Here is a 17,280-nt window from a genome sequence, read left to right as displayed (position 1 = left end):
GAAAATGGTTATCAAATGCAGCTATTTGAGCTCCTATAATCAATTGATTCTGATATGATAATAACCCTGCTATTTTATTTTTTAATTAAGCTTTAAATCTATAATAAATAAGCACTTGAATTATTTCAGGCTTCTTTATTTGTACACATTTATGTAAATACTTTTTTGTAGCAGTATTTTAGACTTACCTGGGGAATTTGATGGGTTCCCACTTCCACTCCCCAGTGCATACGTATGATTATTCAGATAGCTTAGATAACATTCTCTTGATCCCTGTCAAATAGTCAAAGTATGGAATTTTGGAGTTACTGCATTTGAAATTCTTTAGCTCAAATCACTGAGGGCTCCATTTTAAAATAATCCTTAGTCTTATTATTTTCCTTCATTTTTAATATCTTTTAGTGACAGTGATGAGGAAAAGAAAGCAAGAAGAGGCAGATCTCCCAAAGGTGAATTCAAAGATGAAGAGGAGACTGTGACGACAAAACATATCCATATCACACAGGCCACAGAGACCACCACCACAAGACACAAGCGCACAGCAAATCCTTCCAAAACCATTGATCTTGGAGCAGCAGCACATTACACGGGGGACAAAGCAAGTCCAGATCAGAATGCTTCAGCTCATACACCTCAGGCTGCAGTTAAGGTGGGAACGGCACGAGTTTACACATTATACACAGTTTTATTCTTATAAATTACTTTTAGAATTACTGCATTAGTAGGCTCAGGCATTTCTAGGTAATCATATTAATTATAGATCATCTGGCATGTATTAGTCATTAATAATAAGAAATCTCTTTGGAGGAAGAAACCTGTCCAACTGCTGAATGATTATCTATGTACTTTCTATGAAAATAGTAATAACACTCTTGGTTCATTTGGGAAAGGTTGTGAATCAGAATGTGGTGCATCTGTTTCCTTCTAGACACCACCACTGGTACCAAGTGTGAGATTCACTAAGGAAAACATGGTAGTGTTTGGAAGTTGTAAGAAATGACCACTTGTATATATGACAAGTAGTTATATAGCGGAACTGGTCTTGTTTAATACAGAGATCGTTCCTCTGAAAAGGAGGTTTATTTGCTCTGTGGTCAGTATTGATCAGTAGCAGCACTAATTCTTGTAGCTGTCTTCACTTTTTATTCACCACAGAAATGAAATCTACCTGCTAGATACCTGGCTGCAAGCTAGTCTTTTGGACAGAAATCTGCCTAAGAGGGAGGTTTGCCCTGAAAGCCTCAATAGTTGTTTTGTTACTCTCCCCCCACTAGTATTCACCCAGCTTGGATCTTTGCATCAAATATAGCTGAAAGCTAGGGAAAATATTTTTCTAATGTATCTTGCAAATTGCAGGTGACTCTAAAAATAGAGCTAGTCCTACTTAGTGTCAAAAACTGTGTCAAGTTTTCCCACATATCTTCTGGTGTATAATTTCACCCATATTGTGCTCTTTTTAGTTTTGACGAAAACCTCAAAATTACAACTCAACTTTAGTTGTAGTTAAAAGGGGGAAATGGATGTGTTATTTCCTTGTGGTCTTAGTTTTCCCCTGCTGTGGATACAGTTAGCTTACTGATGACTGTCTTAAGATCTGGTAGATAGTCATAATTAAAACCCAAATAATACATGATGGCTGTTATATGGAGAGTTCATTTATGGTTGCATGGGGAAAATCATCCAACCTGTATAACTTTTTTTAACAGTAAACTGAGACTTTTATATCTTAAAAGGATTTTAAATATCAATTTGTAGTACAGCCTGAATGTATGTCACTGCCATAAATATTTTAAATTTATAGTGTAAGCTTTTTGACTTTGTTTTTATTACCAAAAAAATGCATAGAACTCTGAAGTTCTCGGCAAGTTACTCAGCTGCTTCAAATCTCTTTCAACTTCAAGGCCTTTTTGAACCACAGTATATAGTGTTTTAATCTTCAAAGCTCAAATTAACATGCCTAGGAATTTACAGTGTTTTCCTATTGCCTAGCACTTCTGTTCTAATTTAACATGTATGTATTGAACATACAGGACCTATGCATTAGGGTGCTTAGAACTATGTATAGGAGAAAAATCATATTACAACTCCAGGCCCACAGTTTAGTTTGGGAACTAAATATAAAACAGATGTCAAGGTATATCAGACCAACATAGAATTATACTGACCTGTATGGTATACAAACAGTGTTGCTAAAGTTCACAGAATCATAAAATTTTAGAGCTAGATAGGATGTTGGCCTCCAATCCAGTAGATCTCAGACCTTCTTATGCACTGGAATTACTAAAGGAGCTTTCTAAGACTGTACAGACCAAGATCCCAACCTGGGCAATTATGATTCAGTATGTTGTGATGGAGCTGGGCATATATATTTCTTTAATGCTTCTCAAGTGATTCTGTGTTAAGATTTGAGTGGGATCTGGAAGGTATATTTTTTCAGAGTGAAATGCAGTAAGAAATGAGAAAGTAACCCAGGAGTAGTGGACATGCCTAATCTTGTCTGATCTCCGAAAAGAAGTGAGTTAGGGAAAAGAGGAGTGTGGATGTTAGGGACTTTCACAATGCTAGGCATAGAATTACTTTAAAAATACTCTCTCTCCATAAGGATTCAAGGTCACTTCTCTTTTTTCAGAAAAGGAAATCTACCTTTATTAAGATAATTACAGGTATTTGTGTCTCAGTTGGGAATTGGAGATGAGTAGAGCAGATTAAAAAAAAAAATAGTAGAAATATGTTTTCTAAGCTTATTTAGTTCTGTGTGTGTTTTCAGACTTCAGTGCCTAGCAGCAAGTCATCTGGTGACCTTGTTGATCTGTTTGATGGCACCAGCCAGTCAACAGGTAAGCTTCCACATTGGCTTTTTCTTTCTATCAATAGTGTCCTTGGTTTCAGAGTAATTTTTTTTAATGGCAAATAAAAGATGGAATGAAAATTTAAAAAAAAATTTTTTTTGCATTAGATTTATTTTTAATGTGAAATTAATTCACTTTGAGCATTATTTGGGAGGAAGTGTTTAATTGCCTAAAATAAGGAAGGTGAGCACTTAAATATTTGACTGATAATTCAGTAATCTCAATTTCTTTAGCACTGAGTATTTGGGGTCCCTTTGCTTTTTCTATAAGCGAAATGGACTGCTCTGCCCATTTCACTGTCTTTCCATAAATCTTAATTCTGGCTGTCAAACTACCCATGCCTAGAGTTCATTTAAACTTTTCATTCATTTATGCACTAAACATTTATCGAACCAGACACTGGCCTGGGTGCTTGTGGTATAATGCTTAGTAAAACAGTTCTTGCCCTAATGGTAAGGTCAAGTGGAGGAAGTAATCATTAATCAAAGAGTCACAAATAGTTACCTAGTTACAAACATACAGAGTGCTTTGGAGGAAAGGCGCATTCTGTGAAAGTGTGACATATTTTAAAAAGGGCTGCAGCAAAAGAATAGTCCATTTACCAAGATTTTCTCACAGAGAAGATTAATGAGTTCTTCAGTTTCATGTCCAATATGTGCTAGATTTTTTTTGAGTAATTCCCTATAAATTGTTTTCAAGAAAATTGATTATTTTAGGTTGCATTTGATGATTATGGAGTCGTAATAAACTGTACGGCAAGTCAAAACAGCCTAAGAAATAAAACTTATGTTTAAAGTTCATTTCACATTAAAATGTAACTGGCGAGATTGACATAGAAATAATGTCAAAGTAAATCTGTTGTTTCTAGTTGTGTGTAATAATTTTTCAAAACTGAATTGTTTTAAAATTTACATTAGTGTTTATGATGAAAATTACTTCTCACTGATAGTTTAGTACATATGATTAATTTAAAGTCTCCTATTATTTTCTCCCTGCCCTTGCCTACTATCATAAAATTAATTCTTAGACTAGGTGTGAACTTACTAGGGTGTCTGGTTCAGTCCAATTTCTGAGATTCTTCAATTCCCACTCCCTTTTTTCTGTAAATGTAACTGTTCGTAAAATTATTCCTTAAACTCTATTGAACTGTCATACCCAAGTTTGCAAACAACTACATTAGTTGTTTAACAATTTATGTGCTGTCTTTTTGTACTTGAAGATTTTAATAGTAGTATTAACTGGTAGTTAGCATGTAGTCATATAATACAGACTTGGTGTCACAGAATATCAACTATTTTGGATTTCCTGGTATGAAATATTAAAGAGCCCGTTTCATGCATCTGTGAAAATTTTTAATGGAGCAATCAGAGAAGAATTAACTAGGAAGGTCAGATGAGTGAATCTAACTTTTTTCCTTGGTGTTAGCCAGATTGCTTTGAACAGAGAGAATTATTAAATACCAGCATGCTTCCTTTGCTTGGCAAGAAACCTTTGAGTGGTTTTTCTTCTCCAGTGCAAGCAGTAGATTGGCTAATTAAATAGAACTAGCAATTAATATTAATACAGTAATTGAGACAAAGTCTGAATGAAACCTGGAATATTTCTTGCCTTAATGTTTATCTTAATAATTTCTAAAAACCAACCGAAAGTGGATTGACATCATAATTTTTTTTTAATTGTTCACTGTTTATTATTACGGTCACTCTTTTTTTTAAATAAAATTTTTTTTTTTTTTTGGCCCCATTGGGTCTTCGTTGCTGCGCGCGGGCTTTCTCTTGTTGCCACGAGCGGGGGCTGCTCTTTGTTGAGGTGTGCGGGCTTCTCGTTGCGTTCTCATTACCGTGGCTTCTCTTGTTGCAGAGCACACGGGCTCTGGACGTGCAGGCTTCAGTAGTTGTGGCACGTGGGCTCAGTAGTTGTGGCTCATGGGCTCTAGAGCGCAGGCTCAGTAGTTGTGGCACATGGGCTTAGTTGCTCTGCAGCATGTGGGATCCTCCCAGACCAGGGCTCGAACCCGTGTCCCCTGCATCGGCAGGAGAATTCTTAACCACTGTGCCACCAGGGAAGTCCCCATAATTATTTTTTAAAGTTCTCTCCTACTTGAAACAGTTTGTTTAACCAGTTTGTGTAGAACCCCCTCCAATCAGTAAGATGAATTTCATTACTATGAATTTCTATTTAAATATTTTAGTAATAATATATTTTAAATTGAATTCAGCAGTGGAAAAAGAATTGGATGTTAAATCTTTAGCACCTACATGTAAGAAAGTCTAAGAATCTACCATATTAGCATTGCTATTTGGTATGCCATTTGGGTGTCATTTACCATATGTGCCTATATTTATAATACTGCTGTCATGCAAGTAATATGGACATGAACTGTAAACCTAAGCAGATATGGCTTCTGTACCATTCACCAGATAAATGTCTCCTTGGAGAAAATGCTCAGATTTTCTTTTTTTATGTGTTATTTCATCCTTTTTGTTAGCATCTTCAGAAGTATATGTGGTAAAATCATTGTGGAATATCAACCAAGTTTAAAAATACACATGTGAAACCCATTCATCAAGATTTTCTTGAGACTGTGATGATAAATGTCCCACTCTGGTGCTGTTCTTTTAAAATCTGTACTCAAATGATATTTTGGTGACATTTATATATAGTATGTTTCTAAGTAAACATTTTTTAAATGAATAATAATGTATTTAGAAAATAAGCCAGTTACAAATATAATGCCAGGAACCATTCCATTTCAGTTTTAGTATATCTCTTCTTCAGAGTTTTCATTGTCTCCTTTGTCCCTTTTGTAATTAAGGAATTTAGGTCTTGATTAACATACTACTAGGTAAGTTGTTTCTAGTACAATGAATGAGGTTGAAGAGAAAGTATAAAGACTTTACAGGGCTTGCAATATCTTTTGATTTTTTGGTTGTTAAAAAATATTTTTTAAGATTAACGTGTATAAAATCCAAAATGTTCATTACATTTACATTTGAACCTGTTGCCCTGTACTCTGTTATCACTAAAATTAGTTGAGGATATTTACATGGATGTGAACCACCTTGTTATAGCCAAGTTACTGGTTATTACAACCCAACTTATATATTAGAATTTTCATGGGCTTTGTCTCTAGTTTAACCTAAGTTTACTACGAATAAAATGTTTTACCATATTCTGTTTTCACTAATTAAAAGCAGTGTGTGCTCATTTTAGAAACTTTATGGAAAAGTAATTCACTGTAACTTAGGTACATAAAGTTAACTATTAATAATTTTGGTGAATAGTCTTTCTTTAAACATTCTCTATATAATCAGTCAATATATTTATTTAAGCATTTATTTATTTATTTATTCACAACTCACACACACAGTGTATTTTATTTTTACAAGAGATAAATAAACTGACACCAAGCATTGTAAATTAAGCATTTATTATGTTGCAAATCTTTTTCAGGCTTCTAGATAAAGATTTTATTGTTATTATATTTTCTTGTAAACTCTTTTTCATCTAAAATCTCATGACCATTTCCTTATTATAGTTGGTATTTTACGGACCTTTTAATTGCTTTATAATCTTAACATTGTGTAAATATGCTATAATTTACTTGACCAGTCAGCCTCTTATTTTTTGGACATTAGGTTTTGATTTGTTTCCAAACTTCTCTCTGTTATAAAGTAGTGAAGTAGCATCTTTCAAAATCTTCCATTTTGGTAAGGAGAAAATAATATTTCATTCTATTTTGCATGTGTTTGATGACTGACTTTGAAACTTTTCATGGTTTTATATTGCTAGTTGTAACTTGCCTATTCATGTCCTTTGTCCTTTTTTTTAAATTGGGGTTGTTCATTCTTGTCGATTTTTTAAAAACTTATTTATATTAGTTCTTCATCATATATTTACAATTTTTTGTCATTTCTTTTAATTTTGTATTTATTAGAACTCCTCATGCAAAAGTTTTCATAATGTAATCCAGATTTAATTCTTCGTTAAAGAAAATTTCCATTTATAGTTAAAGCACTGTCTAGTTCAGCTATATTTTTCCTGTTCACAGTGTTGCTTTGGAAAATACATGTTCCCAGCTGGTGATTGTAAATAACCTCCTTGCTTCCCTGAAAAGGCAGATGGAAATGGTTCATTTATAATGATACCTCTCATGTGGGAATCTTGAAGGATAGCTCTTATTGTGAAATTTAGCAGTCTTCCACATGCAGCACTTTTTGGTAGACTCTTATTTAAATTCCCTTAGATAGAAGTTATCTGGGGAAAATGCTTAAGTATAGAAAATGTCTGTTAAATTTAAGGCATTGGTACGAATAACATCATGCATATAGGTTTGGATAGTCCCTCCTAGGAGGGAGAAACTTTTGCTAAATGAAATAAGAGATTTTTAATTTCTGAGATAGTTTCCAAGGTTGAGGATCACATTATGTAAAACACAGTAGAAGTATAAATCTGTGGCACTTCCGAAGATGGAGAAAAGTTAAATCCTTTGCAAGGAAAGGTGGCTTCTATTTGTTAAATTCTTATGTGTGTGTTTCCACTCTTTTACCTCCAGTGTTCTTAAATTAGTCATGTTTGAAATTAAACTCCCTGTAGTGTGGATGGAAAGAATAATATTTGCTATAGACAAGTTATGAACATAGTATAATTTTAGCTTAGGTGTTAGAAGGTAGAGCAATAGAATAACTAAATAGATAATTATTTGAAATATTAAATTCAGGATATGACAAAAATAAAATATGTCACCCAGTTTGAAGATGTGATTCAGAGTATTCAGTGCTATACTCCACAGCATGAATTTTCTTTGTAGCCCAGACTGGATAAGATTTGAAAATTCCGAACTCATTTGGCATAATAATTACATATTGATGTTTATTCACTGCTTGGATGAAGAAAATGAAAATAATCCCCTATTTTCAAATCCCCAATGTTATAATAAAAGATGAACTATCATTCTGTTACCTAACAGTATACTTTGATCAATATTTTTAACATGAAGGAATTACAGAAGACATACTTATGAATATTAAGCAGCAACTGTTCACACCATTGATTTCCCTGCTAGATTTTATTAATATATGTGCTTGTTTATATAGTTTAAAAATATAGCTCATTGATCTTTTGTACCTATTGTCACATTTATTATGACATATGTACCTTTAAAGAAGAGAAAAATCACTGATATTTTCCTCTGGATAAAGCAAAAGCAGACATATGAGCTGTAGTTGTTGCTAGGAGTAGAGAACCTTGGCCTTGGTGGAAGTTAGTTCACGGTGAGTGAGTATATGTGTGAATATGTGCATCTGTAATGAGGTGAAGGAATAAGGAATTTGTTAGGCCTGCTGATAGTTGACTACAGTAAATGTGCATTAAAAAGAAATACCAAGTTCACCTGTGTCAGAAACTGATTTGTTCCTTTTATTACTGCTGGCTATTTATTAAGAAGGGGAGATGGTTCTAGTTTAATTAACCCAGTTGAGTGTAGCAGATGGGACAGAATGTCCTGCAGCGATAAGACAATTCAGAAATGGCACCAGATGTTGGAAGCTGTCCCTGGTGGTATTTGAGTGCAGCCCAGATGTTCCAGTCCCACCTGGCTAGTTTCTAAGCACTGCAGGCTAAGCAGCTGTGATGTAACCTATATAATGTTCACATAACACTAAAAGCACTATAATTGAAGTGCCACTCTAAATTTCTAAGGTTGTGACTCTTAAGAGGTGAAATCTTTAAGGACAAAAATAAGGACAACTATTTAAGGTTTTAGATCCTTTGACTATTGATGTTTCATTGATAACTGAATTGAGGAGAAGTGGAATGTAAAATTTAACAATGTTACTGTTCAAATTATAGATAAAAGTAAATATTCTTACCTATTTAGTGTTTACAAATGAAAATTTGTATGAGAATGTGATGCTATGCATGCAGATTGATCTGCAGCCTTATGATTTGAATCTCACTCCTTTAAAAACACCAGTCTGGAAGTAACAAAAAGCTACTGTTTTTTTTTTTCAAGGATTAAAAATGAAAGTATTTTGCAAATATTTGCAAGTAAACAATAGGAAAAAATAGTCCACCTAAATCATTGCATTCATTTTTCTTCCTATAGCTATTAAAACTGATTACTATGCAGGTCAACTTCAAGGGTTTTGGGGTTTGTTTTTTTTTCCCCCTTTTATTTAAAAAAAAGTCAAACTGCAGAAAATTTGTCACATTTTCTTTGTCTCTCTCTAGTTCTTTTTTGGTTTTGTTTATTTATTGTGCACCGTTTGAGAGAATTGCAAACATCATGACATTTTGCCCCTAAGATACTTCAGCGCATATCTCCTTACAACAAGGACATTCTCCTTCACAATCATAATATAATTATCATACTTGGGGAATTTAACATTAAAACAGTACTGTTGTATAATAGACCATATTCACATTTCCCTGGTGTCTCAATTACGTCATTTCAGTATAGCACTTACTTAAATATCCGGAGTCCAGTCAAGGATCACCCATTTCATTTACTTGTCATGTTTCTTTAGGCTTCTTTAATCTGGAGTGGTCCTAGTCTTTTTCTTTTATGATGACATTTTCTGAAGAGTCTTGAGAGCTGTTTTGCAGAATGTCCCTCAATTTGTATTTGTCTGATTGATTCTTCATGATTGGAGTCAAGTTAAATATTTTTGGGAAGAATTTGGGTGATGATCTCTTTTTTAGTCCCTTTATATTAGAAGACCCATGAGTGCTATTTTGTCCGATTATTAGTGACATTAAGTTTGAGCACTTGTTTAAGGTGGTACTTACCTGATTTCTGCACTGTAAAAGTAGCTTAATCTCTTTTTATTTGTAAGTAATCTGTGGAGTGATGATTTGATTACTCAGCAACATTTTACCCAGGTTTTAGCATCCATTGAAGATTCTTAAAAAGAGCATGATTGGCCAGATAAACCGCATGCCTACATTATGTTCGTGAAATGTAAGTAAGGGGTAATTGTAACCACAGTTGTAGTATCTATTATATTACTAGTTATAGAACTGAGGGATACTGTAAGAGAGTCTGTCCTGTGGTAGCTTAAAGGGAACATGGTGACATGAAAAGCTGGATCAACTAACTAGCTGTTATGATGGGTCTTGGGGCTCTAGTATTGGGTATTTTTTGAGTGCAGTGCTAAAATGGCTTCCTAAAAGTGCTATCAATTGTGCTGTGGTTCTGACAGGTTTTTTTTCCTCATACTTAATTTCTAGGAGGATCAGCTGATTTATTTGGAGGCTTTGCTGACTTTGGCTCAGCTGCTGCATCAAGCAATTTCCCTTCCCAAGGTACGATATGATTTGATTGGCCAGAAATCTAGGGGCAGTGGAAATGTTACCAAAACAAAACAACTCTTCACCACCCCACCCCTATCTGCTTCTTTTGGCCATTTTCTACTTGTAGTAGTGTTTATAATTCCCAATTCCCAAAGAATTTATTCACAAAGGTACTTTATTGGGCCAGTATCCTAAATGTGCCAGACGAATTAATCTGGTTGCAGACTACTCAGGTACACCTAAATAAAATTGCCCTCACTCATAAGTGACTCTTGTTTTATTTTTGGGGGCGGGGGTGTGGGGAGTAGGTACATAGGGAGTGTGAATAAGTATAAATCTCATTTTAGCAGCAAGAATATTATGGTTTATGTTTAGCTTATATGATTTTCTTGAATGAAATTTGGGGACATTGGAGTTGGGCAGACCATCTTACCAAAATTCATTTCTTTATAATTTAGATATCTTAAAAGAATTTCTATGAAAAATAACTGAACTTCATTTTGGCATATCCTTAAATGTGAGCAGTTGAACCTCAGGCAAAAAAAAATTCCTCATTCCATGTTAAATTAGAAATTTTAAAATACACTAAATTTGTTGTGATCATTTCACAGTATTTGTAAAGATCAAATCATTATGTTGTCCACCTGAAACTGATAATGTTATGTGTCAATTACACCCTCAATTTTTTTTAAATGGCAAAAAAAAAAAAAAGCTAACATCCAAGCAGAATATAGGCTTAACATAATGGATTGAGGTGAAGGGCTTGTATTTTTCCTCCTTATTATTAATATTTTTATCTTACTACCTCTGCCATATACTTTGGTAGCTATTTAACTTTATGAAAGCCTCTGAGCCTCCACCTTTATAAAATTGGGAATAATGCTACTTGTCATGGTTCTTTATAAGGATAGAGTAACGTCTGTAGAGATGTGTAGAATAGGGTCTGAGTTCATTATTAAGTGTCTTTTAGGTTGTAAAGGGGTTGGTTCTAACGTTTTTTTCCATAAAATCTGGTCAGTCTGAAGTTTGAGAGATAATATAAAAAATTTAGCTATAAATATCATAAACATGAGGTGAGGCAAGGAGGAAATATTTAACTGAATTAGTTTTATTATTCATTTCAAGTAGAGTTATCTATCCCCATTAATTGGATTAAAATTTATATTTAGTACTGTTTAGGTTAGTGAGGATTTAGGAAGAAAGATGCATAGGTTTTAATGAGTAATGAACTGCTTCATTTTAGAAGTGTGGTTATACCTTGTAAGGGTTAATACCTTGCTTTAGGCAAATCAAAGTGGAAAATAAACATTGCCCTAATTTTACAGACTGCCTGTGTAATTCTCAAAGTTTTTATGTATATAAAGTTGCCTACTATGCAAATAATGCAAATATGTTAATGTTGCTAAGTGATAACATCTCTTCATCTTATGTGATTAACATAACCTGATCACCATTATGCAAGGGGCTGAAACTGTTGCAACAATGATTAATGATTGCTGAACAATATATGCCTCACTAGAAATCTCTTCCTCCCATGATTAATCATCTCAGATAAAGTTTTCAGATGGGGCAACACATTTTGCCCCAGTTTCCATTCTTATTCTGTTTTCTAGATCAAGCAGATAGAAAATCAGCATAAAGTTTACCTTTATCCAGCAGTCTTCCTTAAATTGTTTAAATTGTTTAATACATAGAACTAATTGTAAAACTCTTAATTCAGTCTTTTTTGTGAAGAAGATCAAAGACGTGTTTTAGCAAAATCCAGAAGTAATGAATATCAGCCCAGTTCTTATATTAAATTGTTGGTAGAACTTGGGGTTTCTAAGTGAATTATTTTCTCTTTTGAGGGTGCTTACATTACAAAATGGTAATAGAAGATATAATTTTAAAACTTAATATTATTGTTCTCTTGATATTTAGCATAATGAGACACAGTATCACAGTGGTTGGTTACCTTTTAGGCTAGACAAAATGTATTTCCTAGTTGTAAGTGAACATGTAGTGCAAAGAAATGGTGTTAATTAACTTGAACTACATACTGTTCGCTTTCAGATGACAGTTTATATGTAGCTCTTTCTTCACCTTTGCTTTTTTCAACTTCCATTAATTCATATTTATCTGTTTGTCCCTTTCTTAAAGCAAAGTTTGTTTACTTAGTATAGCCTAGTTTAAAAAAATTTTTTTTCAAGTATCACTTGCCTTTATATTTATTGTGTTCCAAATAGTATTATGTATGCAGAATTTATAGAAGCTTGACTTATACTTTTATATGGCATACCTAAAGGAAAGAAAGTGTGATGCTTTCCCTCTCCTCTGTCTTTTCACAATTAATCCAAAGTAACAATAAACCTCAAATGGCACTTACTATATATTAAGTTATTCAATCTTCACAACTTAGATTTTTTAAAAAGTATGGCACGGGGGACTTCTCTGGCAGTCCAGTGGGTAAGATTCCGTGCTTCCACTGCAGGGGCATGGGTTTGATCCCTGGTTGGGGAACTAAGATCCCGCATGCCTCACGGTGTGGCCACATAAATAAATAAAAGCTCTCCTTTAAATAAAATAAAAATACAAAGGCACAGAGAAGGTTAAGTAAGGTCACACAGCCAGTAAAATACAAAATCCGTTCTCTTAAATATTTCAGTCTATTAATTAACCTATTAATTTTGGGGGGGCGGTACGCAGGCCTCTCATTGTTGTGGCCTCTCCCGTTGCGGAGCACAGCCTCCGGACGCGCAGGCTCAGCGGCCATGGCTCATGGGCCCAGCCGCTCCTCAGCATGTGGGATCTTCCCGGACCGGGGCACGAACCCTCGTCCCGCGCATCTGCAGGCGGACTCCCAACCACTGCGCCACCAGGGAAGCCCTAACCTATTAATTTTTATATTATTAAATGCATTAAATCTTTTTTATGCATTAAATCTTAAACTTGTTATAATTATACTTTGAAGCATAGTGATAGTTTTGTTTCTTTTTTTAAATATTAGCATGAGTTCCCCTCTTAACACTATACCCCGCTTTTTACTTAAATAGATTGAACAGTCCCATTTGAAGTAAACAATGTACTAAGGTTATATATCATGGCTCTCTGTAGCCTTTGTGTTGTCAGTGGAAGCATGGCCAAATGGGTGAGAACTTCTTACACAAATTTAGTAATCCTAGTCTTAATTTTATTGAGTTTTGGGGTTTTTCTTTTTAATGAATTTGGGGTTTTATTTACATGAGATGGTATAAATCATAGTCTGATTTCTCTTTGAACCTTTCCAAATAATGAACAAAATGAGTTGAACTGTCTGATTTTACTGAGTTACTCCTTGCATGAGGATTCTGGATCTCCCAGCAAAGAGTTTAACCAGTTTAGAGTTTTTTTCTTGTTTTTTTTGGGATCTCAGGCTAGTTCATATTTGTTTAGCTAGAAACATATTTGATATGCAAACTTAGGTTGAAGGAAAGTTTTAGTTTCTGTAATTTCTTTGTGTCACCTCAGACCTGCCAATGCCAAGAGATGGATTTTACTTTAAATGTGGAAGTTTTTTTTCTTTGCCACCTTGTTAACACTGGTGGAATTTTCATGAGAAAGAATAATGTCCAGATGGAGATGGTACCTGCAGATGTTAATCTGGATGGACACAGATCAGCTATAATTTGTTTCAGTTGGAAGACTGTCATATGTGTTCTGTGCATTTCAGAAACTTTCTTACCCTTCCTTCTTTCTCAGTAACAGCAGCAAGTGGGAATGGAGACTTTGGTGACTGGAGTGCCTTCAACCAAGCCCCGTCAGGCCCTGTTGCTGGCAGTGGTGAGCTCTTCAGCAGTGCCTCACAACCAGCTGTAGAGCTTGTCAGTAGCTCACAACCAGCTTCAGGCCCACCTCCAGCTGCCTCAAATTCTTCAGACTTATTTGATCTTATGGGCTCATCGCAGGCAACAATGACATCTTCCCAGAGTATGAATTTCTCTATGATGAGCACTAATACCGTAGGTCTGGGTTTGCCCATGTCAAGATCACAGGTAAGTTGTCTGCCTCCCTTGGAAATTGTGATTCATAATCTTTGAGATGCTCTAACTAATCTAATGGCAGATTAGCATAAGACAGAAAAATAAGCAGGTGACACATAGATTACTTTTGTACATTGCGTTTACCTTGTGTCCTTTCCCCTGGAATAGTCATTTGGGTTCTCCAGGGCAAGGCCTCCTCACTCATCTTGCTGTCCATGCAAAGCCAAGTGTGATGGCTTGCACAGAGGAGGCATTTGTTGAAAATTTATTGAACTAATAAGCAAATTGGAATTTAATAGTTTAAAAAATTGTTTTTAAGAGGAAGGAATAAAGGAGTTCCCTGGTGGCCCAGTGGTTAAGACTCTGCGTTTCCACTGCAGGGCATGTGGGTTCGATCCCTGGTTGGGGAACCAAGATCCCTTGTGCTGTGCAGCACGGCCTAAAAATAAAAAATTAAAGACATTAAAAAAAAGAGAAGAAGAAGGAATAGAGATGTATTGCTAATATAGAAAATTATTCTCTAAATGTTCTTCCCTATTCTGGACCTGCTCTACATTATGTAATGTTTATATAGGCTCTTCTTTCAACTCTTATTTTCATAAAGGAAAATAACTAAACAGGAACTTTTAAATTCACTTTTTAAAATTAAATCTAAATTACCTAATACTAGCTTAGAATTCAAACAAGTGCAGAATATATGTGTCTGAGTTGTATCAGGAACTTGCTATTTTTGACTCAGGCTATTTGGAATATTTGTTTATGAGGCTAATTATTCATTTTAATATGTAGAATCTCCTGTTTTGGGTGTTAGGATGAAGGAAGAGAAGAAAGAAGCAGAAAGGTGACTGATCTGTATAACAGATATTAGACCTAACATTAAGAAAAAGGACATGAAAGCCATACCAGTACCATTAAATTGAACTGAACAAACTCAAGCCAGTTCACTCTGTTTCTTTCATATGGTCTAAGCATAAAGCCAATCTACTAATTTTCAATCTTAATTGCAACTGTGTTGTGAGTCTGCATTAGTCCATTTTTAATGATTCTTCCTATTTGTATTTATTTCCCTTTTTCTGTCCTTGTTACAATTATTCTGGTAGTAACTACCAGGCACCTCTGCTGCTTTTTCCTGAATTTCTCCTTTCTTCTGTATTGGTCCATACTGTATCAAATTCCACTAGTGTTGCTCGCTTTAGGCAATAGAAGTATACTTGGAGCAGGGATATGTCAGTCAGGTTATGTGGAATATAATTTGCTGTTTTGATGGTTTTGTTTTTTTAACATGAGAAATCATATCCCAAATTCCATTTTGTAAGAATAAATTTCCACTTGTATATTTCTTTATAGTTGCACTAACCCGAAGTTAATAGTTGCCCCAGGCTTGTGGCTTCTAGACTTGGGGTGATGGGAGGATAACTGTTAGTGTAAATATGTTAGTTTTTTCCCCACCCCAAACATGATTTGGACTTCAGAGGAATATTATGGGAAGCTGGTAATTCCGTATATTGAAGACCTTAATGTAGAACATTTGTTGTTCTTATTGGTTTCAAGAGTTTATTACAAATTTTTGTATATATTTGGAGTTACTATGATTAAATTGCTGTCTGGTAATCTTTATAGAGCAGATGCTTAATTTTTAGAGCATTTTCCTATTTTCCAGCCTTTGCAAAATGTTAGCACAGTGCTGCAGAAGCCTAATCCTCTCTATAATCAGAATACAGATATGGTCCAGAAGTCAGTCAGCAAAACCCTGCCCTCTACTTGGTCTGACCCCAGTGTAAACATCAGCCTAGACAACTTACTACCTGGTATGCAGCCTTCCAAACCCCAGCAGCCATCGCTCAATACAATGATTCAACAACAGAGTAAGTTACTGCAAGACATCCCATTTCTTTTTGTACTTGTAATCCTTTGCCCTTATGCCAGGACTACTTCAAGCCATGAAATAAAACTGTACTGAAAGCAACTGTGTATTCACTTAAGATTTTTTTCACACAATACCTGGTATCACTCCTGGCACATTGAATTGCTTTGTATTCTGCTCTTGACATGTTAACATTTATTGTATGGTGGTGAGTTTTGGGAGCCTGATCACTAAAATAAAAGTATTTGTTGAGAAAGAATTTTTAATATAGGCAGATATGTCAGTAAACAAAAATCATCTGAACTCCATAATCCAGGGATAATCACCATTAATTCATATTTCTTCATAATCCATCTTTTCTAACCACATTTTTAATACTTGAGATCATTCTGTCTATATTTTGTTTCTTGCAGTTCATATTCAACATTATTGTTTTTTCTGTGTTGAATATTCTTAAAGAAAGCAAGGGGCTTCCCTTGTGGCGCAGTGGTTGAGCGTCCGCCTGCCGATGCAGGGGACACGGCTTCGTGCCCCGGTCTGGGAAGATCCAACATGCCATGGAGCAGCTAGGCCCGTGAGCCATGGCCGCTGAGCCTGCGCGTCCGGAGCCTGTGCTCCGCAATGGGAGAGGCCACAACAGTGAGAGGCCCGCGTACCGCAAAAAAAAAAAAGAAAGAAAGAAAGAAAGCGTGATTTTTGGATCTTTATAGTTATCCATCATATTAGTGTGCATTTCCTCTATTGTTGGTTATTTCAGTTGTTTCCAGCTTTTTTCCTATTATAAATAACTCCATGATTTTGTATAAATCTTTTTACTTGTGATTTTTTCCCTTAATATAATGTTCTAAAAATAGAACAAGTCGGGCTTCCCTGGTGGCGCAGTGGTTGAGAGTCCGCCTGCAGATGCAGGGAGCACGGGTTCGTGCCCTGGTCCGGGAAGATCCCACATGCCGTGGAGCTGCTGGGCCCGTGAGCCATGGCCGCTGAGCCTGCGCATCCGGAGCCTCTGCTCCACAACGGGAGAGGCCACAACAGTGAGAGGCCCGCAAACCATCAAAAAAAAAAAAAAAAAAAAAAAAAATAGAACAAGTCAAAGGATATAAACTTTTTAAGGTTTTTGATACACAGTAGCTCTTGACAACTTGTTAGGTCAGATTCAGTAATAGATTTTATAGGAATGGTTTTAAAGTGTCTGATGTTTTCTGCCAGCCCACTCTTACTGTTTCTGCATCTTGGGGAAATCAGAGCTAACAGCCACTGAATATTTCTCAAGAGT

General features: G+C 35.2%; 1 protein-coding gene across 2 annotated transcripts in view; it reads left to right on the top strand.

Annotated features, from left to right (window-relative positions):
- Nucleotides 1-17,280, top strand: part of CLINT1 (clathrin interactor 1) — a 67,783-nt gene that overhangs the window by 48,067 nt on the left and 2,436 nt on the right. The window contains exons 7-11 of one of the 2 annotated variants that reach the window (XM_081230938.1): nucleotides 403-649; nucleotides 2,768-2,837; nucleotides 10,080-10,154; nucleotides 13,860-14,152; nucleotides 15,801-16,005. In XM_081230938.1, the coding sequence (XP_081087064.1) occupies nucleotides 403-649; nucleotides 2,768-2,837; nucleotides 10,080-10,154; nucleotides 13,860-14,152; nucleotides 15,801-16,005 (890 nt within the window). The remainder of the gene's footprint in view (nucleotides 1-402; nucleotides 650-2,767; nucleotides 2,838-10,079; nucleotides 10,155-13,859; nucleotides 14,153-15,800; nucleotides 16,006-17,280) is intronic. The other variant, XM_081230939.1, reaches the window with a different exon arrangement.

The sequence above is a fragment of the Mesoplodon bidens genome (genome assembly GCF_964165515.1).
Source record: "Mesoplodon bidens genome assembly, chromosome: 4".
Taxonomy (NCBI): Eukaryota; Metazoa; Chordata; class Mammalia; order Artiodactyla; family Ziphiidae; genus Mesoplodon; species Mesoplodon bidens.
The sequence above is the reverse complement of the archived record's forward strand: the minus strand, read 5'-3'. Positions and strand labels throughout refer to the sequence as shown.